At 39.4% G+C, this 25,532-nt stretch overlaps 1 protein-coding gene across 1 annotated transcript; it reads left to right on the top strand.

The window, feature by feature from the left end:
* Positions 1-13,628: 13,628 nt before the first annotated feature.
* On the top strand, positions 13,629-25,076 carry LOC308105829 (tryptophan 2,3-dioxygenase A-like; the record flags this gene model as incomplete). Its single annotated transcript, XM_080456753.1, has 12 exons — positions 13,629-13,663; positions 14,498-14,600; positions 15,611-15,701; positions 17,194-17,264; positions 18,229-18,356; positions 20,288-20,474; positions 21,056-21,163; positions 21,762-21,873; positions 22,074-22,131; positions 22,860-22,939; positions 24,507-24,597; positions 24,914-25,076. 12 exons carry the CDS (start codon positions 13,629-13,631, stop codon positions 25,074-25,076), a joined length of 1,227 nt encoding a protein of 408 aa, XP_080312879.1.
* Between the last annotated feature and the right edge of the window lie 456 nt (positions 25,077-25,532).

Genomic DNA, 25,532 nt, shown 5'->3' on the forward strand with positions numbered 1-25,532 from the left:
GCAGCATGCTGCGAACCAGAGTTATGGCTGTTTAAAGCCCAGCCAATAGGAAGACAGAGGGGGCGGGGCTTCAGCAATTACAGCTTGTGCATTTTGGTGGTTTAAGTCCACAAAAAGTTTCGAGATGGTAGTATGCTGCGAACTGGAGTTATGGCTGTTTAAAGCCCAGCCAATAGGAAGACAGCGTGGGCGGGGTTTCAGTAATTACAGTTCGTCCCTATTGGTGGACTATGTTCAAAAACAAAGGTTCAAGACGATACCATGCTGCGAACTGAATATATGGCTGTTTTAAGCTAAGCCAATAGGGAGACAGAGAGGCGGGGCTTCAGTAATTACAGCTCGTCCCTTTTGGTGGTCTAGGTCCACAAACAAAGTTTCGATACGGTACCATGCTTTGAACTGGAGTTATGGCTGTTTAAAGCCCAGCCAATAGGAAGACAGAGGGGGTGGGGCTTCAGTAAGTACAGCTCGTCCCTATTGGTGGACTAAGTCCACAAACAAAGTTTCAAGACGGTACCATGCTGCGAACTGGAGTTATGCATGTTTAGAGTCCAGTCAATAGGAAGACAGAGGGGAGAGGGGGGCGGGGTTTTAGTAATTACAGCTCGTCCCTTTTGGTGGTCTAAGTCCACAAACAACGTTTTGAGACGGTACCATGCTGCGAACTGGAGTTAAGGCTGTTTAAAGCCCAGCCAATAGGAAGACAGAGGGGCGGGGCTTCAGTAATTACAGCTCGTCCTCATTGGTGGACTAAGTCCACAAACAAAGTTTTGACATGGCACCATGCTGCGAACTGGAGTTATGGATGTTTAAAGCCCAGCCAAAAGGATGATAGAGGGGGCGGGGCTTCAGCAATTACAGCTTGTCCCTTTTGGTGGTCTAAGCCCACAAAAAAAATTTCGAGATGGCAGCATGCTGCGAACTGGAGTTATGGCTGTTTAAAGTCCAGCCAATAGGAAGACAGAGGGGGCGGGGCTCAGCAATTACAGCTTGTGCCTGTTGGTGGTCTGAGTCCACAAAACTAATTTAGAGATGGCAGTATGCTGCGAATCAGAGTTATGGCTGTTTAAAGCCCAGCCAATAGGAAGACAGAGGGGGCGGGGCTTCAGCAATTACAGCTTGTGCCTATTGGTGGTTTAAGTCCACAAAAAAGTTTTGAGACGGTACCATGCTGCGAACTGCAGTTAAGGCTGTTTAAAGCCCAGCCAATAGGAAGATGGAGGGGCGGGGCTTCAGCAATTATAGCTCGTCCCCATTGGTGGTCTAAGTCCATAAACAAAGTTTCGAGACGGGACCATGCTGCGGAGTTATAGCTGTTTTAAGCCCACCCAATAGGAAGACAGAGGGGCGGGGCTTCAGCAATTACAGCTTGTCCTCATCGGTGGTCTAAGTCCACAAACAACTTTTGGAGACGGTACCATGCTGCGAGTTATGGCTGTTTAAAGCCCAGCCAATAGGATATGGGGAGAGATCCCCATATCCTATAGAGATCCCACCCCCACCCCATGGTAATTACAGCCAGGTGGGCACTGCCACTAATCAGTTAGACAGGACGGATTTCAGCCAAAAAATGGTATTTGAGGGTAAAAGTTGGGAAGCTGACCAAAGAAAAAAACATGACACAAACACTTGTCAGGGATCTGCCTAGCATGGCATGGCCAGACTAATATCACTGTGTAGATATTAGTCTGGAATCTCTGTGTGGAACCTGCATTTCCGAGGGGCAAATAACAAAAAATCCTCTGGTGATAAACCCGCCCCATATGTGCATACTGGGCCCTTATTGGTCCCTCACTACTTCCGAGGGAGAGAAATACAATCTCCTCTCTACTGAGAGGGGCCAGACCTAATCTACCAAGGGCATTTTTTTATTTTTTTTGCAATGGCAGATTCGTCTGGAACCAGGCTAGGATCTGCCAGGACAATAGTCACACAACAAAATGTAATCATTTGCACTCATTATGTGGCACTGCAGTGTTACAGCAGTGTCTAACATTTAAAATGACCATAACTCGGTGACCATTGCTCTGATCAGCGCGATAGGACTGGATTTGAACGCCACATAGCAGGCTGAAAAAAATCTAGTCATCTAATATCAGTGGTTCTCAAACTTCCTCATGCCAGGGACCCCCAAATTGGTATATATTTGGCCACGGACCCCCATCTGAAAATATGTTGTGCCAGGGACTCCCAGAAACAAAGATTTGTGTTAAAATGTTCGCTTTAAAAGAAATATATTCAAAGATTTGCACAAATCTTCAAGATTTTTTCAAAAATAGCAGATCTACAAGCTCATAGCGCGGCACTCGGTGCCGCGCTATGAGCTTGTATATCTGCTATTTTTGAATAGCCAAAGTATAAAAGGTTAAGATTATTGTGATGCTATATTCACACATTTTGCTGGGGACCCCCTGGAACCCCCTCAAGGACCCCCAGGGGTCCCCGGACCCCACTTTGAGAACCAATGATCTATATTTTCCTATGCTGAATGGTTTGCTTAAATTGTAAAGCACATGCCTGCTTACGTTAGCTTATGCTGGCCAGGGGCGGATTAACCCTTCGTGGTGCGCACTGCCCAGTGCTACAATCCGTTCTGGTGCCCGTTTTTCCAGCAGGACTTGGCACGAGGGCTGGTAACTATACTGAAATTCAAATAAGGGACACAGTTCCGGGCATCCCTTATTTCCAGGAAAAAATAAGGGCTGTCAAAGCGACCTCAGCAGTGCTGCAGGCTGATCACCTCCCTGCCACACTCCATCGATGCAGTCATGTGTGTAAAAGAAGCCCCCGTGCCGAGCATTGAGTGCTTAATCAATAAACATTTTCACAAGGTTGATACTTTGGCATTATAAATACGATTTTTGATTGGTCTTTCAATATTTTGAGATAACCGATATATGCTGGCCGTATGCCATGATAATTAAGATTAAATGAAAAAAAGGCTTGACATATTTCACTTTGTGTAATTATGTATTATATTTAAATAGCAGATGTATAAATGCACATAGAATGGCATCACATTTATGTCATGCCCAGAAAAGGGGGGGGGAGGTTTACAGAAGATCAAGTGATTTCCAGTAAATCACTCTCTAGACACTAGTCAAAGTGAAAGTGAAAGTTTGCAGCTGTCTGCCTTGTGACTATGACGATACAATGATCAGTGTGCATTACACAACCTCAGTTGAGTCAAAGGTTCAAGATTAATTATCTCCGCCCGCAGTGGTAATTAATTAAGTACATTTACTCAAGTACTGTACTTAAGTGTACATGTTTGAGGATGTTTTACTTTACTGGAGTATTTCCCATTTTCTGTACTTTTACTTCGAGCCTACTCCACTACATCTCAGAGGCAAATATTGTACCTTTACTCCACAAATTTTTTTTGAAAACTTTAGTTACTAGTTACTTTGTAGATTTTAATTATTATTACAAGACATACATTAACCACTTCAGCACATTTCGGCCATTTGAAAATAGAAGATCGCAACGCATTGTGAGCTTGTAGATCTGCTATTTTCAAAAGATTGTTATACATTTGAAAACTTGAAATGGGACATTCTGCATGATGATTACTTTTACTTTTGGTACTTTGAGTACATTTTGATGCCAAGGCTTTTGTATTTTTACTCAAGTACATTTTGAATTCCGTACTTTTACTTGTAACAGAGTATTTCTATATTGCAGTATTGATACTTTCACTTAAGTAAAACATTTCGAGTACTTTTCCCACCACTCTCCGCCCGGCCTGCACAGTCCTCCTTCCTGTTCACAAGAAGCACCTGTTTGAAGGATCCAAGTTGTTAAAACCACCTGAAGGTGTGTTGCTGTACGGCCCACCTGGCTGTGGTAAGACGCTCATCGCCAAGGCGACAGCCAAGGAGGCGGGGTTTCCCTTCATGTTGACAGACAAGCAGTGGTGGAAAGTAACTAAGTACATTTACTTTAGTACTGTACTTAAGTACAATTCTTTGGTATTTGTACTTAAACTGAATATTTACAATTTCCAATACTTTTACTTCTACTCACTACGCTACATATCAGAGGCAAATATTGTACTTTTACTCCACTACAATTATTTTAAACTTTAGTTACTAGTTACTTTGCAGAAATAAATTATTGCATTCATTATATTTCATACCTAGGCTATTTGAAAATAGACGATCTACAAGCTCACAACGCGTCACATCGCAACGCGTTGTGAGCTTGTAGATCTGCTATTTTCAAACGTTTTAGTACTTTTACTATAAGTACATTTTGATACCAATACTTTTGTACTTTTACTGAAGTAAATTTTGAATTCCAGACTTTAACTTGTAACGGAGTTCTTCTATATTGCAGTATTGATACTTTTACTTAAGTAAAACATTTGAGTACTTTTTCCACCACTGACGTTGACAGACAAGTGGTACGGTGAATCAGAGAAGCTGGTTGCTGCTGTGTTCACATTGGATCTTACACGGCAGCGCGGAAAATTCCATTAAGCCGGCACTGATGCTGGCATGTTACTGCATTAGCTAGCAAGCTCTCACTTAACTTGTGCTGATGATTTGGTCAATATCTGTCTTTCTAGTGTCGGCTGGATGTAACTTTCCTCTTCTACCCTGGATTTGAACCCTGTTTCCTGCGCAAGCGCTGACATGTTTTACCATTGGGCCAATAGAGCCTGCCTGCTTGCTCAGGGGATACATTTTATCTTGACCAGCAGGTCAAAATCCGTGTCTGATCCTGTGTCTGGGTGAGACATGACCTTTGTCTCTCAACAGAAGAATAGCACCCCAATTGTATAAAGTATTGTATTAACATACTCTACCATACAGATTGGACCAATTACATTCTATTCATTAAAAAAAGTTACATAGTGCCACTTGGATAATATCACCCCCTCCTCCAACCCCCCAAAATAAAGCTGTAATCCCACGTTTTATGTCCTCTCCTGATGGAGAGACTAAACAACTTAAACCATATACTTAGTTGACCGTATTCCCTAGGGCTCTAAAATTGGCCCTCTCCTGTTTTCTCTGTACACCAAATAACCGAAAAGGGCCGATCTACAAGCTCACAACATGCATGATAACGTTACTTGTCACACGTGGTGACGCGTCGTGAGCTTGTAGATCAGATGTTCACTGTTAGCCCCCGAATAGGAATGCTAAGATCCAAGCGGTTAATTACAACTGTAATTTGATTTGAACCTGGGTCTTCCGCATGGGAGCCAAGAGGAAATCCTCACTAGGCAGGGGAGATATTGGGCGTACGCAGGAGCTTCAGGAAAGGCTACTTGTCAACCTGTCCTACCTAACGCCAGGGAAAATACACTAGTATATAGGCCACTATATGTCCACACTCACTCCAGAGGGCCACATTGCATAATACTGTTGGGCAGACACGTCTTATCTCCGTATTTTAACTTGTTTCATAAATTAATGCCGTTACTTTTGTCACACAAAAGTAGCCGATCTACAAGCTCAAAACACGTCGCAGTTGAGCTTGTAGATCTGCTATTTTTGAATTGGAATCCTGCAAATGCATTTAGTTATACTTATGTTAACATTATGAACTTGAATACAAACGCATTGGACATAAAAAAAGCCCATAGAATTGTAATACTAGTCATTAAGCTACTAAAATAGACTGAAGTAATTAAAGGGGGTCATGTTTGGAATTGTAACAGCTGAAATCATTAATATATCAGTATTCCGATATTAACCTGCGGGCCGCATTAAGTGAAGGTGGGGGCCGCATGTGGCCCCCGGGCCGCCAGTTGCCCATGTATGGGCTAGATCAGTGTCTATCAACCTTGTTTGTGCCAAGGCACACCTGGCATAGCCAAAAAATCCCAGGGCACACCTAGATATACGGTATATATATAATTATATATATATATATATACGGTATATCTATATACACACACTAGGGGTGTGCCGATACACTAATTTACGATACGATACGATATTGGGCACACAACTTCAATACGATTTCGATACGATACGATACACACTTTTTTATCATGAAAATATATGGGGGAGAAAAAAAGCAAATGCAAACAAATATTTCTGTTTTTGCATTATTCAGACATGCAAACTTGTAGCTTTTCAGCTTCCACTAGCCGTTTTGAATCCAAATAGGGCAATAGTGTGACACCTGACCCGAAAAAAAACTGCATTTTGTCACCCTTTTCACCTCGGGGCTGTTTGCATGCCTGATTATTATTATTGTTTAAAAAAAAAAAAAAAAAAAAAATTCAAAATGATATTTTTTCAAACCTTCTTCAAACGGCGCGGCACACCTCAGCAGTAGCCCCGGCCCAAAATTGGGACGTTTGCCAGGGTTGATAAACACTGGGCTAGATACTCCGGGTCAAATATCACTTCTCTCCAAGTAAAAGCACTGGAGTACTTACTTAAAATATTTAGGAATTCAGAAGTAATGGTTTTGGTAAGGAAGATTTACATATTTACGTACCATAATATGACAAATGTAAGGTTCTATAAAGTAACAATGTAATACAGGGGTGCCTTGGATGAAAAAGTTATTTACAGGGGTGACCTGAGACAAAAAAGTTTGAGAACCACTGTGTGCGTGCGTGCGTGCGTGCGTGCGTGCGTGCGTGCGTGCGTGCGTGCGTGCAGATCATCAGGCCATTTCTAAGAAAAGATTTCCTGACACAATTGAAACTATTGTCATAGTAACAAATGACAATACAATGGTTCAGTGTTCATTACAGAACCTCAGTTGAGTCAAAGGTTCAAAAGGTTAAATTATTGTATTAACATACTCTACCATACAGATTCTATTCACAAACTGGTAGCCAGCTACCTAGATTGTAATATAATCTGGCCACAGAAGAGCTGTGTAAATAGACATCACAACCTTACTAACATCTATGAAATCCACAATTGTACAGTGTTACATTAGAAAACGTGCAACATCCTTTTTGTTCATGCAAGAGACTTGAATAATATCACCCCCTCCTCCAACCCCCCAACATAAAGCTGTAATCCCACGTTTTATGTCCTCGCCTGATGGGGAGACTTAACAACTTAAACGATATACTTAGTTGACCGTATTCCCTAGGGCTCTATAATTGGCCCTCTCCTGTTTTCTCTGTACACCAAATAACCGAAAACGGACGATCTACAAGCTCACAACATGCAGGATAACATTACTTGTGACACGTTGTGAGCTTGTAGATCAGATGTTCTGATGGTCCATTGTGGAACCTTGGGCCGTCAACCTTTACTTTATAGAGTGTGGAGCACTGAGGTAGTGCTCTAGTCAGAAGGCAGGCCTTGATAGCCACAGCTTTGATATACTGAATGTAATAGATAAGGACTTCAGAATTCTCCAGGCGCTCAACTGAACGCTTGTTTGCATGCAGACTTTGATGTGGAGGCGAATTGCCTTCGTGATATATCAGTTCGTATTGTTTTAATATCATTAATTTGCTGTTCTTTTATTCACATATTATAGAGGGAATCTCCCTTGTTTGTCAATAAAGATGCCTTGCTCAGGTGAACGGTCATTTCTGTGTATGTCGTCTATAAACTGGACTTTAGGGTTTTATTGAACCAAGAGTGACAGGACTGTACACGGCACATCAGTTCACTGTTAGTCCCTGAATATGAATGCTAAGATTCAAGTGGTTAATTACAACTGTAAGACCCGAGATTTGAGCCCGGGTCTTCCGGCATGGGAGCTAAGAGGGAATCCCCACTTGGCAGGGGAGTATTGGGCGTATATGTAGGAGCTTCAGGAAAGGCTACTTGTCAACCTGTTAGGTGTCCTATACCTAACACCATGAGTATTGGCCATTTCCAGTAAATGACTCTCGACACAACAAAAAGTCAAAGTATGCAGCTGTTACTAACACAATGTACACAAAGTATAGGCTAGATACTCTGGGTCAAATATCACTTCTCTCCAAGTAAAAGTACTGGAGTACTTATTTAAAATATTTAGGCATTCAGAAGTAATGGTTTTGGTATCAAGGACTTGCTGTATTGATAATGCAGTTACTTAAGAACTCTCTGAAACCACCAACTGACTGGCTTTTAGATTGCCTATTAAAAAATACAGTAGAATCAACAAAACAGCATGACCATGTTCTGATACAGCCGTGTGTGTGTGTGTGTGTGTGTGTGTGTGTGTGTGTGTGTGTGTGTGTGTGTGTGTGTGCGCGTGTGCGCGTGTGCGTGCGTGCGTGCGTGCGTGCGTGCGTGCGTTTGTGCGTGCGTGCGTGCGTGCGTGCGTGCGTGCGTGCGTGTGTGTGTGTGTGTGTGTGTGCAGATCATCAGGCCATTTCTCAGAAAAGATTCCTGACGCAAATGAAACTATTGTCATAGTAATAAATGACAATACAATGGTTCAGTGTTCATAACATAACTTCAGTTGAGTCAAAGTTCAAGTTTCATTATCTCCGCCCGGCCTGGACAGTCATCCTTCCTGTTCAGAAGAAGCACCTGTTTGAAGGATCCAAGTTGTTAAAACCACCTGAAGGTGTGTTGCTGTACGGCCCACCTGGCTGTGGTAAGACTCTCATCGCCAAGGCGACAGCCAAGGAGGCGGGGTTTCCCTTCATCAACCTGCAGCCGTCTACGTTGACAGACAAGTGGTACGGTGAATCAGAGAAGCTGGCTGTTCACGTTGGCTTTTACACGGCAGCGAGGACAATTGACACTTCACCGCTTCATCCACAATTTTACAGTGTTACGTTAGAAAACGTGCAACATCATTTTTTAGTATACTTGAGTATAAGTACAAAAGTATTGGTGTCAAAATTAAAAAGTAAAAGTACTAACATGTTTGAAAATAGTAGATCTACAAGCTCACCACGCATCGCATCGGCTATGTTCAAATAGCCTAGGTATAAAATAGGGCTGAAGTGTGTATGTTTTATAATGTCATAATTTATATCTGCAAAGTAACGAGTAACTAAAGTTTTCAAATAATTGTAGTGGAGTAAAAGTACAATATTTGCCTCTGAGATGTAGTGGAGTAGAAGTAAAAGTACTGACAATTGGAAATACTCCAGTAATGTAAAAATACCTCAAAACTGTACTTAAGTACAGTACTTGAGTACATGTACTTAGTTACTTTACACCACTGTCAGCTTGAGAGAGGTCATGTATGGGGCGTTTGTGCAGCAGTGACAGTGGAGCAGGGATGGAAAACAGAAGCTGGTTAAATGACGAAACCACACACACAGGCACACCCACACACATAGATTGGGTGTGAGGCCGAATGCTGTGATACAGACACACACTCATATGAGGATATGATTACAAAACCACAGGAACCACCTCAAGAAAGAGGATCTTGACCATACATGGGCACAGGGACGCCGGCTTTTGTGCGTGGCCATGGGGGCTGAACTTGACCACCACTTGTGAAATGGGACCTTCTGCATAATGAGTACTTTTACTTTTGGTACTTTAAATACATTTTGATACCAATACTTTTCTACTTTTACTCAAGTACATTTTGAATACCTTACTTTTACTTGTAATAGAGTATTTTTACACCGCAGAATTGATACTTTTGTTTAAGTAAAACATTTGAGTACTTTTTCCACCACTGGTATTCAGTGCATGCAGTGAGTGACTGTTAGTGCACACAGGACGAGGGAGTCGAGGGACACAGCATAGCGACCCTTCATTTCAATAAGGGCAGACGGCAGAGCCAAAACCTGCAGAACATGTTTAGCACAGCCATAGCCATGGTTCACATGACGCTTGTATACAAGCGTCATGGTGCCGAGTCCCCCTGGTCTAAAGTTGTGTTCGATTTTTCGAGCCGCAATAGCCCCGCCCCCCCCCCCCCCCCCGCCGCGAGCCGTTTCTCTGTCTGGGCTATTGTTCTAGGTGTCAACGGCGCGTTAACACCTATCTGCGCCCCGCTATAGTAATGGTAATGGTAGTGGTACTGTAAATTTGAGCCTGACATCTGAGATTCATTCATTCATGACCAATTGAGCGTGGGGGCGCTAGCCCCGAAGCCCCCGCGTCATCGGCGCCACTGCATGGGCAACTGGCGGCCCGTAGGTTAATATCGTAATACTGATATATTATTGATTTCAGCTGTTACAATTGCAAACATGACCCGCTTTAATTATTTCAGTCTATATCAGTAGCTTAATGACTAGTATTAAAATGATATTGTCTTTGTTTTGTCCAATGTATTTGTATTTAAGTTCATAAAGTTAACATAAGTAACTAAATGCATTTGAAATAAAATCCAAATTTTACTTTTCAGGATTCCAATTAAAAAATAGCCAATCTACAAGCTCAAAACGCGTTTTGAGCTTGTAGATCGGCTATTTTTGCTACTTTTGTGTGACATAGAATGGCCCGACAGTATATGCCCTCTGGACTGGAGTGAGTGTTGAAATATAGTGGCCCGCTCCATCATCAAAGTTGCCCACCCCTGATCTTGCCTGTAATGAAGCAGAGTGGCAGAGCTAATGCTGGACATGATGACATTTATGATTATTTGAATAATGTAATTTAATCAACAGTATCGATCATGCTGAAGTATGAAACTAACTAAAAGATATGTGTACAACATCTGATAATGAAATGGAGGAGAAGTGATCTGTTGCTTACAATATGAGTGATGGAATTAATTGTTTATTATAATAGAAATGTGGAATTAATCATGACTTATTGTTTTATGTAAACAAGGTAGGGTAAGTGATATTGTTGGGGTAAAAAGGTTCAAGTACTTCATTCTGATAGTAATCATTGCTACAGAGTGTTTGTTTGGTCACAGGGGTCTCTCCAGCTCTTTAGTAAACAGAATATAGTACATTTTCAGGTAGGTGACACAATTTAAGCCAATCAGGAGAGAGCACTGAAAATGCAATTTCTGTTTAATAAAGAGCTGGAGAGACATAAGACTCCTTTTACTGAACAAACACTCTATAGCAGGGGTGATGCAACTTTGATGATGGAGAGGGGCACAATATATTTCCACACTCACTCCATCATCATGTTTGCATGTTTGGAATTGTAACAGCTGAAATCAATAATATATCAGTATTACGATATTAACCTGCGGGCCGCATTAAGTGAGGGGGCTTAGGCATGACATGGCATTTCCTGTTAAACCTTTCTGCTTGGACAGGGGTCATCACCATGGCAGCTTGTGATGGACATTTTCATTAATATTTCATTTTTGCCACGGACATGCAAAAACACATTGGCCTAGCCCTAAATGTATACTGGACTCCTAATGGGTCATAGGGTCTATTCCAATGTGCTGCACATTTTAAAACTATAGTATGTCTGCATTAACTACTGAGCCACTTGACCACCAAAAAGTACAGTACAGACAGTGCTTCCATCGCAAAAGGACCACTTAGATGCAAAGGTGAGTGGGTGCATTATTATACATCATATGGCTATTATAGAGATTGCTGGCTTTTCAAAGGACAGTGTTACTTGAGTACAGAAGGAGATCAAATCAAGTTCTACCAGCTAAAGCATTGGTCCGGTTTGGCAAGGTTCGATAGCTAGTTGTGGATTCCATTAAGGTGATCAGGTATTCTGCTGTTGATGGGAAAGTCCAAGGCATGAAAATGTGACAATGGAAAAAAGACTCACACGACAAGCTAATTGATTTGATTCATTAGACGTAATAATTCATGTTAAATGCTTCTCACAGAAACGTCAAGGATAAAATGCCAATGGAACACTGGAACAAGGAAAAAAGATATGTAGGCCAACATGATGAGTGATTAATGAAGGGTATGCCATTTAACTGAATGCAGTCACAATAGTTTAATGCGAAGTCACCTAACCCATGATTTATAACCTTTATCTGCATGACTCAGTACACGTACATGTGGTGAATCACTCATCGAAGTAAGCATAACATAAATCAATCTGTGCGTAAACAACCTTTACTTTAGTGACAAATATGTGCCATCGTTAAAGGACAACTTTGTTTTTTTTACAACCAAGGTTTATGTTTTAGATTGTAACTAAAGTAAATAAAAGATGAATGTTAAAAAAAAAAAATTACCGCTTTCTATAGTATTTTTTTACACAATAACCCGGCGTTTTCTTTATTATTATTTACAGTAGCTCTTCTAGCCCCCAATAACTCACATCTGGCCATCAAAGACCACAGGACCTTTTTTATTGTGTGTAAAAAAGGCATATTTAGCCACCGGACAGAATGCCCCCGCCCACTGTAAAAAATATCGCGAAAATTGCTAAAACTATAGAAAGCAGTAAATGAAAAAAAAAAAATTACAAGCTAAAATATAAACCTTGGTTGTAAAAAAAAACAAAGTTGTCCTTTAAGAGAAAACACTAGTTCTAAATACACAAGGCCTGTTTTAATCAGACACTATGGAAGCACAGATAATGTAATGACTAATCAATGTATTAGTATTTAATATATTATTATTTTTGAACAGATACAATACATGAATTGTAGGGCAAGAAATGAAGTTGATTTCAGAGGCGAGCATTTAATGTGAAGGCATTTAACTTTGATCAGAGGTGAGCTAACGTTTAGGTTGGAGAAGGACCAGGCTGTGGATGGAGGGTTTCCATGGATTATCATGATTGTGGAGTGTTATTATTATAGTTGTTATTGTCATTAGTGGACACTTTGAAACACTGTCTCTCAACTAACGACAACCAGCTTTATACCTGTCCAGTTCTGCCCTCCTTTGCCTTGGTAGCAAATAGCTCCTTCTGAAAACAGATGACATGCCTTCTGTTTTTGCTCTTCTCCTCCTGCACCATTTTTTTCACCATGGACCCTCGCATAACATTCATTGTGTCATTGTCTGACCACACCAAATTGTCTGACCTGTACACAATGCAAGGTACCATGTGCAATACAAATCTCCTGCCCATTGAGGCCTTTTTTTTTTTAAATAAAATAAGTAAAGAAAGAAATGTATATATATATTCAAAGATTTGCACAAATTTCCCCCAAAAATAGCAGATCTACAAGCTCGTAGCGCGGCACTCTGTGCCGCGCTACGAGCTTGTAGATCTGCTATTTTTGAATAGCCAAAGAAATCTAAAGTGACACAGATATACGTTCCAGGTCTTAATGGGTTAATGAGCATGTTAACTTTACGAGTCACCAAAGTTATTCAAAGACATTTTTTTAAATATGTTTTTACATTATAATGAAGAAAATATATAGGCTATATTTTGAATTATTTTTCAAAATAAAAAAAAGTGCCACAGACATAGACATGTCTTGCAACAGACACGTTTGTCCGTGTACATGACACGTTGATGACCTCTGTGCTTCGGGCCTCAGTAAAAACACTACTAGCACTTCCCCTTCTTGAGATTTTCTGTGGAATTTGCGTCAATGTCATGCCAACAAAGGCATGGGTTTCCGAGGCTATGCCAACATTGACACATCGTCATTAGGTCACCAGATAATTGTGTGTACTTTTCCATTCCATTGGATTCACAAATCATATCGAAACTAAAATCTCTCCCCATAGGAGGCGGGTCCCGAAGAACATGTCATCCCGCTGTCTGATTGGACAGGTAGAGCTTTTAAAAGTCTGCACTTTGGAAAGGATGAGCTCAGTACAACTTTTAGACAAGCCCAGAGAAGCACATCTTTCTGCAACCCTATTGGATATAATCATGAGTGGATGTCCGTACTTTGAGAAGAAGCACTTGTAAGTTGAATCCTTCCATCCGTCTGTCTGGAATCTGTCTGCTTAGCTGACGGAGGACTATTTTTATTGACCACATGAACCCTAACATGCCTATATTCTGGGCAGAACATTCGCCAAAAATAGCAGATCTACAAGCTCAAAACGCATCGCATTGCGGCGCGTTTTGAGCTTGTAGATCGGCTATTTTTTGGTGAAGAGATTTGGTGACAGAAGAAAGCGGTCCGAGTGCAGTTGTAACCTTGCGTGGTTAAGCTTTTAATTCAGATATTCTAAATTGATTTGTAACAGGCCTTGGAGCAGGGTTGATTTTGACAGCACATTTTTTATTCAGTTTCAGTCATAGTATTTTGAATCAAATTCCATTTAGTTTTAGTCATGTTTTAGTAATCTGAAATGTTTTACTGTTAGTCTAGTTTTAGTTGACTAAATATCATAAAGATTATTATAGTCGACTAAATCTACAGTTGATTTAGTCGACTAAACTGTATTTTGGCGGTGCCTTGATGGCGTCGTAATGGCTGATTTTACACTTGGTTGCATGCTGAAAATAGTCGATCTGCAAGCTCATTTTCGGCTATTTTCAGAGTGCAACACCCGAGCGCAACCATGCAACCAAGCATAAAAATGACTTGTCTTTTAGTTCTACTGGATCTGTTCTCCATTAGTCTAGTTTTTATTTGTTGACAAAACGTCAATATATTTAGTCTTAGTTATAATAGCTTGGTTTTTATTTAGTTTTCATTTGGTTTTCGTCAGTGACAAAAGGTAGTCGACGAGTGCTCAACAGAATCATGTTTTTTGTCCCTGCTGACGGGTTGTCTCTCCACACTGCAGGTTGTTGAAAAACGGACCTCCTCAGCCCGAGGATGACGATGCCGCCGAGGCTGGGGTCAATGAGGCCAGTAAAGGGGGCATCACCTATGACGGCTACCTTCAGGTAAAAAAAACACCACAAATGCGTTTTAACTCGATGTTTTAAGGGATATGTCACTTTCAACAAAAAAAATTGGGTCATTTTATCGTCTACTCAGGCTTTTGTGAATAGTTCTTAAGTTGCTTGATTCAGTATTTAGATATTTGATATTCATTTTATCAGACACGCCCCCTTCCTATACAAACCCATTGTAACTTCAAACACCATTTTAACCATCTTAGATTTATCGAAAACACCCGTCCTTGGTTCTGGTGACTCATACCGCCCTCCTAATACCTGAGGGAGGGGCCACCTTTTTTCGAATCCTTTTTTCATTTATTTTATTTTTTTAGTTTTTTTCTGTTTCCAAAATAATTATTAAAAATAAATGAAAAAAGTTATTGAAAAAACACGGTCTCCTCACTAATGTATATTGTATTAGAAGGACAACATCAGTCACCAGAACCAAGGACGGGTGTTTTACATGGTTAAAATGGAGTTTGAAGTTACAATGGGTTTGTATACAATGGGCGTGTCTAATCAAATGAATATCAAATATCTAAATACTGAATCAATCAACATAAAAACTGTCCGGGGTGAGTAGACGATAAAATGATCCAAAATGAGTTAGAAAGTGAAATATCCCTTTAACCCATTCAATCCGGGAATTATAAATTTGAGCTATAACCATTATTTTATACTTTGGCTATTAAAAAATCGTGAACATTTGTGCAAATCTTTGAATGTATGTTTTATAAAGCGAACATTTGTAAAATATTTTGTTCCAGGGACCTCCTAGAAGCAAAGATTTGAGTTACAAATGTTTGCTTTAAAAAATATATATTCAAAGATTTGCACAAATGTTCACGATAATAAAAAAAAAAGCAGATCTACAAGCTTGTATATCTGCTATTTTTGAATAGTCAAAGAAATCTAAAATAACAGAGATGCGTTCCCGGTCTTAATTGATTAAGGGGAACTTGATGAGCACATTTTGTTGATGTTTATATCCAGTTGTGTTTTTACACTTTTAGCTTGACAAAGTCCTGAGAGCCCAGGTGCTTCAGAGTGAACTGAAGAATGATAAGATCCACGATGAACACCTCTTCATTATCACCCACCAAGGTACAGTAAATAGCAGTGATGGAAAAAGCACTCAAATGTTTTACTTAGCGAACCCATTCATTCAGTTCATTTAACTTGAAATTAGTCAGAAAATGATTGTTCAAGCCTATCCTATCTGCTGCATGTTCAACAACAACCAACCAGTTATGTCCATCCTTCGGTCCGGTCGTTACAAGGCTAAGATGCCGTATGAATGATCAGTGGTGGAAAGTAACTAAGTACATTTACTCAAGTACTGTACTTAAGTACAATTCTGAGTTTAAAAAAAAAACTTTACTGGAGTATTTCCAATTTTAAATAACTTTACTTCTGCTACATCTCAGAGGCAAATATTGTACTTTTTACTTCACTACAATTTTGTTAAAACTTTAGTTACTAGTGACTTTTGTAGATTTTGATTATTATTACAAAACATACATTAACCACTTCAGACCTATATACATTGCGGCCACAACGGCTCACAACACGTCGCGATGCGACAAATTGTCAGCTTGTAGATCTGCTATTTTCAAAAGAAAACTCACGACCCGTTTTGTTATTAATGCCACACGTTTGCACCTTTGTTGGATAAGCATAAGATAAAGTTGAATAAGAAACATGACATCACCGCAAGAGCTGTTGTGTCCTACCAAACTGTGGATATACTCTGCAACAGGAGTGACTGCATGCTACTGTACCCTGGACGTCACGACACGTCTCCAATCTAACTTGTTAAGCAAACTCCATTAATAAACTCACCATTAAGTAAAGTAAAGTATTTACACACTGTAGTTGTCACTATTGAGCGTAGAGCCATGTTTTTTTCTGCTTTAAAAAAAAAGTAAATCTGGCATGAGTGCAGCTGTTTCAGCGCACCACCACCCACATTGAGTGACAGCACAACGTCACTTACAGTATGAAATTATTTGACAACAATCAGCCATGAATGGATTAAGAGAACTACCAACACCAGAGCTCAGAGCTGCGTGTCTTCTGTAGAAAAGCCACTGCAACAAAGAAAACTCAACCCAAAAAAAAAAATCGAAATAAAAAACAATATTATTAAAAATAATGTCAGAATAATCGGCTTTGATGTACAGTGGTCGAATAGTGGTTTGATAGTCGAATATTCGAATAGTCGACTAGTCTGTGAATGCCCTAGTAAATAGCAGCTCTGCTGTCTAAACAACACAAGTTGTCTCATTTTTTATTCAGTTTAGAATTTGACTAAATCTGTTGATGAGAGAAGTATTTCTTTTGTCTTTCCCCCTTCATTCTGCAGTTTTTCTTTTTAAGAATATTCTTCAAAAAAACATACTGTAGTATCTTTCATGGCACATACTCTACTAACATTCAACATATTGTCACCGCCAAATTCTAAATGATCTGTAATAATTTGATATAATCTGAGCTGCACAGGTCAAGTCCAATGCTTATTATTGTTATATTATTATTATTATTTATTTTTATTATGTTAGTACAGTGGTGTATATTTTACATTCTTTTGTTTCAGCTTATGAGCTGTGGTTCAAGCAGATTCTATGGGAACTCGACTCTGTGCGAGAAATCTTCATCAGTGGACAAGTGAGTTCTGTTTCTGCCAGGAACACACTGAAACAGTTTTTCCGTTGTGGGGGGCTATTTAAGGGGCCAAGGCCATAGGGCCTTTGGACCCCTTATTGCATCTCTACACTTTTTCCCCCCCTTCCTCTTCTTCTTCTTCTTCTTCTTCCACTGTTTTTCACACTTCAGGCTTAACCGTGCAGTCGCTTTTTACGAAACTCAGTGTAATGGTAGAGAGTCATGTAGGTTCATGCCTCGTTTGGCCGACAGCTATATGACAGCCTTTGTTACTTATTACTTTGCAGATTTAATTATTAATACAACACCTACAGTAACCACATACAGCCGATCTACAATGTGACGCGTTATGAGCTTGTAGATCTTCTATTTTCTGAAAATTTGAGTACTTTTACTTTGGTACTCAAAGTGAATTTTTTCATTTGCTAAAACGTTTGTGGAAAAAGTACTCAAATTCTTTACTTAAGTAAAAGTACCAATACTGCAATATAAAAATACTCTGTTACAAGTAAAAATCCCAAATAAAAAAATTACTTGAGTAAAAGTACAAAAGTATTGGCATCAAAATGTACTTAAAGTACCAAAAGTAAAAGTACAAAATATTTGAAAATAGCCGATCTACAAGCTCACAACGCGTCGCGATGCGACGCGTTGTGAGCTTGTAGATCTGCTATTTTCAAATAGCCTATGTATAAAATAGGGCTAAAGTGGTTAATGTATGTTTTATAATATCATAATTTATATCTGAAAAGTAACTAGTAACTAAAGTTTTCAAATAATTGTAGTGGAGTAAAAGTACAATATTTGCCTCTGAGATGTAGTGGAGTAGAAGTAAAAGTATTGGAAATTGGAAATACTCAAGTAAAGTACAAATACCTCAAAATTGTACTTAAGTAAATGTACTTAGTTACTTTCCAACACTGTATGTACTACAGTGTGTGTGTGACAAGTGACGCGTGCATTGCAGATCCGTGATGAGAGGAACATGTTGAAGGTGAACACGCGGATCCACAGGATCGTCATGATCTTCCGACTGCTGGTGGACCAGTTTGCTGTCCTGGAGACCATGACGGCGTTGGACTTCTTTGACTTCAGGTGCCGTTCTAGAGGAACCTCTGACCCTCTCTGTCTCATTGCAGAGCGTTAGGCCACGTTTAGACGACAACGGTCTCTAGAGAAAACGGCAAAATAATCGGCAAAATAAAGCCGATCTTCAAGCTCACAGCTTGAAGATCTGCTATTTTCAAAAAAGAGGTCATTTTGGAACATTTTTGAAACATTTTAACAACACAAATCTTGCATGGGGGTCCCTGGCACAAAATATTTTCAGAAAGGGGGTTTGTGGACAAATATATAATTTGACATGAAGATGTTTAAGAACCACTGGTTTATACAACATTAGGAAACAAGCCCAAATAAGCAACTCATCTTTAGAAACAAGCCCAAAGTCGCTTATAATAAAAAAGACATGGCAACCAAGCAAACAGCTGTGATAAGAACTAGAACAGAAGTTGTTCTACGAATGCGTGACATGTCTATCTGGCAGTGCGTCACCGCCACCTAGCCACCTGGCATGCACACTGTTTTCAATCACTGTTGAGTCTCAAAATAAAAAGTGAGAACGGAATGGCACTTTGACGTTTTCTGTTCTTATTGTTGCCGTGTAAACGTGGCCTTAGTTGTGAAAACATTATAAGGGGCACCTCTTTATGACCGCACCCTTCCTCTTCTGTTGACCGTCCTGTGGCCGTGTTATGTGTCTGCTCGAGCCTGTGTCCCCTATGTGTTTGCATGCGCCTGCATGCATAGGCATGCAGTATAGATGGGTTTCCTGTTTGTAAACATGAGAGGATGATGCGCGCGCAGTGGAGGGTTGAGCAGTAGAGGGCGCTATTACCCGCAGCAGCTCTAGTCAAATGTACATCCATAAAATAAATGGTCTTCACCGGGTTTAATGAAAGTAGATTAAATGATGCAGTTTGTAATATCTTCTTTACTCAATAAAAATGATTTGTCGGAAGTTGGATCTGTTTGTATATAATAGCAGCATTATGCCTATTATGCCTAAAATAGCAGCATTATGCCTATCTAAATCCCGAAAATAACAACAGAGTGAATGGCGCTTCCGGTTCGTTCTACCACCCGCATGCGCAGATTGCGCACTCTGCTCTGTGATGACGTCGCGCGGAAACCCATCTATACTATAACTGCATGTGTGTGCATGCGTGCATTTGTTTGTGTTCACATATTGTAGGCCTATGCTACTGTATGAACATTATTAGATGTATTTATATTGTTTAATTGTCATACTATGTTATTTAGATGTCATGTTGTCTAGATATATGCTAGGTTTGATGTAGCTAGATACCTAGTACTTTTTCCCCTTGCACTCTATTTACTGACCGCTTACCCTATTGTTGGTTGACCACAGTGATGGAAAAAGTACTCAATTTTTTTTTACTTATAAGTAAAAGTAGCAATACCACAATATAAAAAATACTCTGTTAGAAGTAAAATACTTGAGTAAAAGTGCAAAAGTATTGGCATGAAAATATGATTAAAGTACCAAAAGTAAAAGTACTAAAATGTTAGAAAATAGCAGATCTACAAGCTCACAACGCGTCGCATCGCGTCGCGTTGTGAGCTTGTAGATTGGCTATTTTCAAATAGCCTACGTATAAAATAGGGCTAAATTAGTTAATGTATGTTTTATAATATAATCATTTATATCTGCAAAGTAACTAGTAACTAAAGTTTTCAAATAGTTGTAGTGGAGTAAAAAATACAATATTTGCCTCTGAGAGTAATGGAGTAGAAGTAAAAGTACTGAAAACTGGAAATACTCTGGTAAAGAAAAAAATACCTCAAAATTGTACTCAAGTACAGCACTTGAGTAAGTGTACTTAATTACTTTCCACCACTGGTTGACCAAGGCAGGGTTCATACCGTTAACTCAACAATCTTGCACTTTGACACTCTGGACAAGAGCACTGTTAATTGTAAATGTACGTACATTTTGTGTTCAGGCAGTACCTAGCCCCTGCCTCTGGCTTCCAGAGTCTTCAGTTTCGCCTCCTGGAAAACAAGATGGGAGTCCCAGACAAGCTGAGAGTTAACTACAACAAACACAGTTACAAAGACACCTTCAAAGGTCACGACAGCGAGATTCTATCGGCCACAGAGCAGGAACCTCCTCTACTGAAACTCGTAGAGGTACAGTAGCTCACATTAATGCATTTCACTGTTATTTCCAGACAGTGGTGTAAAGCAACTAAGTGCATTTACTCATGTACTGTACTTACTTAACTTAAGTACAATTTTGAGGTACTTTTACTCTACTGGAGTAATTCCAATTGTCAATACTTTTACTTCTACTCCACTACATCTCATAGGCAAATATAGTACTTTTACTCTTCTACAATTATTTGACAACTTTAGTTACTAGTTAGTAGTTACTTTTCAGATATAAATTATGATATTATAAAACATACATTAACCACTTTAGCCCTATTTTATACCTAGGCTATTTGAAAATAGCCGATCTACAAGCAGACGCGTTGTGTGAGCTAGTGCATTTACTTTTGGTACTTAAAGTATATTTTGATGCCAATACTTTTGTATTTTTACAAAAGAGTACTGAAAATTGGAAATGCTCCAGTAAAGTAAAAGTACCTCAGAATTGTACTCAAGTACAGTACTTGAGTAAATGTACTTAGATACTTTACACCACTGAAGACCACCATGTAGGCTACCTTGTAGATTGAGTAAAGCCTGGTTCTTGTTGTTGTTGTTAGGAGTGGCTGGAGAGAACTCCTGGCCTTGAGGAAGATGGCTTCAACTTCTGGCAGAAACTGGAAGTCAACATTATGTCTGGCTTGCAACAAGAGAAGGAGAAAATCGAGGTAAGTTGACTTTCTTCTCCCTTCATATGTAGTTTGCAGTGGTGTAAAGTACATTTACTCAAGTACTGTACTTAAGTACAATATTGAGGTACTTCTACTCCACTACATCTCAGAGGCAAATATTGTACTTTTACTCCACTACAATTATTTGAAAACTTTAGTTACTAGTTACTTTGCAGATATAAAGTATTACAATTATTTGCATTATTATAAAACAAACATTAACCACTTTAGCCCCATTTTATACACAGGCTATTTGAAACTAGCCGATATACAAGCTCACAACGCGTCGCGACGCGTTGTGAGCTTGTAGATCTGCTATTTTCAAACATTTGTGTACTTTAACTTTTGGTACTTTACGTGCATTTTGGTACCAATACTTTTGTAATAAGTACATTTTGAATTCTGGACTTTTACTTGTAACAGAGTACTTCTACATTGCAGTATTGATACTTTTACTTAAGTTTTACTTTTACTTAGGTTAAGTTTTACTTAACATTCGAGTACTTTTTCCACCACTGGTAGTTTGTGTGTAGAGAAATGAAATGACTGACAGATACTGTGTTTTATTTATTGTTGCCGTTGTCAATTCTGACAGAAAATGAGCGACTCTGAAGAGAAGCAGGAGCTGACGGATGATCTGGTCAAGCAGAAAGAGCTGTTCTCTTCGCTCTTTGACGAAACACGGCATGAACATCTCCTGAGTAAAGGTGCGAGAGTCCGGAGTCAGTTTAAATATATAAATACTTTTTTCTGTGACTTCCCTTTTAACAAAAATGCTTTTTTTCTTTTGACACCACTATATACTACAGTTGTAATTCTTTTTGATGCCATGCCATAGTATATAGAACAATATAAGTTCGTAATAGCACGTGATTTCACATGAACTATTTATTTCCTGTGTGTGCAGGTGACAGGCGTCTGTCATACAAAGCTCTCCAAGGAGCTCTGATGATCTATTTCTACAGGTATGAGGGGTTCATACCAAAACTTTCTCACCTTCTGTGTACTGTAGTCAGATGACCTTTACTCAAAATGCATTTTTATTCAGCAGCAACCTGCACACATACACACACACACACACACACACACACACACACACACACACACACACACACACACACACACACACACACACACACACACACACACACACACACACACACACACACACACACACACACACACACACACACACACACACACACACACACACACACACCTAAGCCTAAATCAAGCCTCATACTCATTCCAACTAACTTCTCTCTGGCTTATAAAGCACTTTCACCCCCAATACCACATTGTCCTGATTTGGCATGTGGCACTATTGAAACAGTTTGTATGCATGTTTTCTCCTGGTTCTGTGTGGGAAAAGTTTTTTTTTAGAGTTATTATTTAATGTTGGAACTGAAAAACGTGAGGGATTATACAAAGTAGGTATCGCTTGTGACGTCACGGACGGGGGCAAATCAGTTGGCCTGTTTTGAGACTAATTTACATAAAACCCCAGATATGCTGTGAAAGCCTGAGTGCTCAAACTGGGGTATTTTTCGGGATAGAAGAGAGGTAGGAGAGACCAAAAACACACAAAAGATTGTTCAAATTCATGGTGTAGTCCCTTTAAGTTGTCTCCGCCGTGACGCCGTCTCCCACAGTGCAATAGCCTTACATTGTACAACCTTCTGTTTTCCTTCAGAGAGGAGCCCAGGTTTCAGATTCCTTTCCAGCTGCTCACCTCTCTCATGGACATCGATTCCCTGATGACAAAATGGAGATGTAAGTCACTGGCACTGCTGTTAGCACACACACACACACACACACACACACACACACACACACACACACACACACACACACACACACACACACACACACACACACACACACACACACACACACACACACACACACACACACACACACACACACACTCAATCCTCATCACAAGCTGCTTATACTGTACCAACCAGTGGACAAGACATATTACTGCACGTACACACGTACACTATGTACAATCCATTTTATGCCAGACAGCAGCAGTGTTTGGCAGTGGTGGAAAGTAACAAAGTACATTTACTTAAGTACTGTACTTAAGTACAATTTTGAGATATTTTTTCTTTACTTGAGTATTTCCAATTTCCAATACTTTGAAAATAGCCGATCTACAAGCTCACAAACGCGTCACGATGCGACGCGTTGTGAGCTTGTAGATCGGCTATTTTCAAACATTTTAGTACTTCTACTTTTTTGATATCAATACTTTTGTACTTTTACTCAAGTACATTTTGAATTCCGGACTTGTACTTGTAACAGAGTAGCTTCTACATTGCAGTATTGATACTTTTACTTAAGTCAAACATTTGAGTACTTTTTCCACCACTGCATACACTATGTACAATCCATTTTATGGCAGAGAGCAGCAGTGTTTGGCAGTGGTGGAAAGTAACAAAGTACATTTACTTAAGTACTGTACTTAAGTACAATTTTGAGATATTTTTTCTTTACTTGAGTATTTCCAATTTCCAATACTTTGAAAATAGCCGATCTACAAGCTCACAATGTGAGCTTGTAGATCTGCTATTTTCAAAATTTTAGTACTTTTACTTTTTTGATATCAATACTTTTGTACTTTTACTCATTTTGAATTCCGGACATTTACTTGTAACAGAGTAGCTTCTACATTGCAGTATTGATACTTTTACTTAAGTCAAACATTTGAGTACTTTTTCCACCACTGCATACAGTATGTACAACCCATTTTATGCCAGACAGCAGCAGTGTTTGGGGATCCCTCTGGCAGAAAAGTCACACAATTTATACCACATCTAGATTTGTTTCTTCGCCTGGAACATGAGATCATTTTATTTTGTTGATTTCAAGAACTTACGCAAATGAGCTTTCACATTGTTAGTCAATAACATGTTTTATAAACTTCAACTGATCAACTATATTTTGTTCCCATCATTTGTAGTTTTCAGGAAAGGGAAAAAGAATAGAGGTAGAAAGAAACAACAAGGAAAACATGTCAGATATTCAAATATTCCTGATATGAGTAAAATGAATAACAGCGAATAACAGCAAAATGACGTGTTGCAGACAGAATTCTTCAAACACTCTTAAACTCAGTTACATTTTCCATCGCACAATGGTGTCACTTTCCAACTAGAACTAACCTTCAAGATCGTCAGCTTTGTGCTATGGATGATAAATTAAGCTACAGTATACATTGCAAATGTGCAATACATTCTAATGATCCTGGAATGATTCCCTGGCTATTGTAGAGGAAAAGACAAAACTGATTCTAAGTTGTTCGTAATGTTTTGTAATGTTTCTTGTGTTTTAGACAATCATGTGTGCATGGTGCATCGCATGATCGGCAGCAAAGCTGGCACAGGGGGCTCATCTGGGTACCACTACCTCAGGACTACCCTTGGGTAAATATCATCATCATCATCATCATCATCATCATCATCATCATCGCAGTTGAAGCTGTTGAATGGTCAATTCAGACACAGTTGTACAGCACATTTGAAAAGGGTGTCTACATGGCATCTCTTCTATAATGAGGATCCAGTCTTTAGAGAATTTGCCAAACAGTACTTAATAACTTAATAACTTTTAAGAATCATGGGCAAAATTGGATGACTTTTGTATTTATTTTATTTTCTACTGAATCTAAATGCTGATCTGAATTTCTACCAATGCTGATTATTTAATCATAAATTGACTGTTTTTGTTCTTCCATTCCAGTGATCGCTACAAGGTGTTTGTGGATCTGTTTAATCTGGCTACGTTCCTGATCCCTCGTAGCTGGGTTCCAAAGCTGGACCCCACCATTCACACCTTCATGTACATGGCAGAGATTGACAGTTCACACCATAGACGCATATCCTGTTCGGACCTCGGGGCATAAGCCCAAACAGAGTGCGAAAGGGGATTCAGCGGCCAAGTGAATTTAATCATCAACCCCCAAACCTTAAGGTTCATCAAGTTACATAGCCCACCTACACTGACTGGGACTCTACAGATTATGTGATAACTTGGCTGAGAGATTTTTTATTTAATTTTTTTGCCATTATTTTAATGCAATTATTTAAAATGATTTTAATGTTCTTGCTCTTCTTTTTGCTTTATTGTTATATTATTATTGCTTTTTCTGTAAAGCACTTCTGCTTTATTATTTTTTTTGCTCTGTAAAGCACTTTATTTAAGCAGCTTTATTCATGTCATGTGCGCTTAATAGCCGAGGACATTAAGGACGGTAGTCAATATGACAGATGAACGGAATCATGACAGATCATGATAAGATGAATTGCACTATTATTTGCACTTTTCTTTTAGACTATGACGTATATGACATTTATGATAT

The sequence above is a fragment of the Gymnoscopelus braueri genome, assembly GCF_963280865.1.
Source record: "Gymnoscopelus braueri genome assembly, chromosome: 18".
NCBI lineage: Eukaryota > Metazoa > Chordata > Actinopteri > Myctophiformes > Myctophidae > Gymnoscopelus > Gymnoscopelus braueri.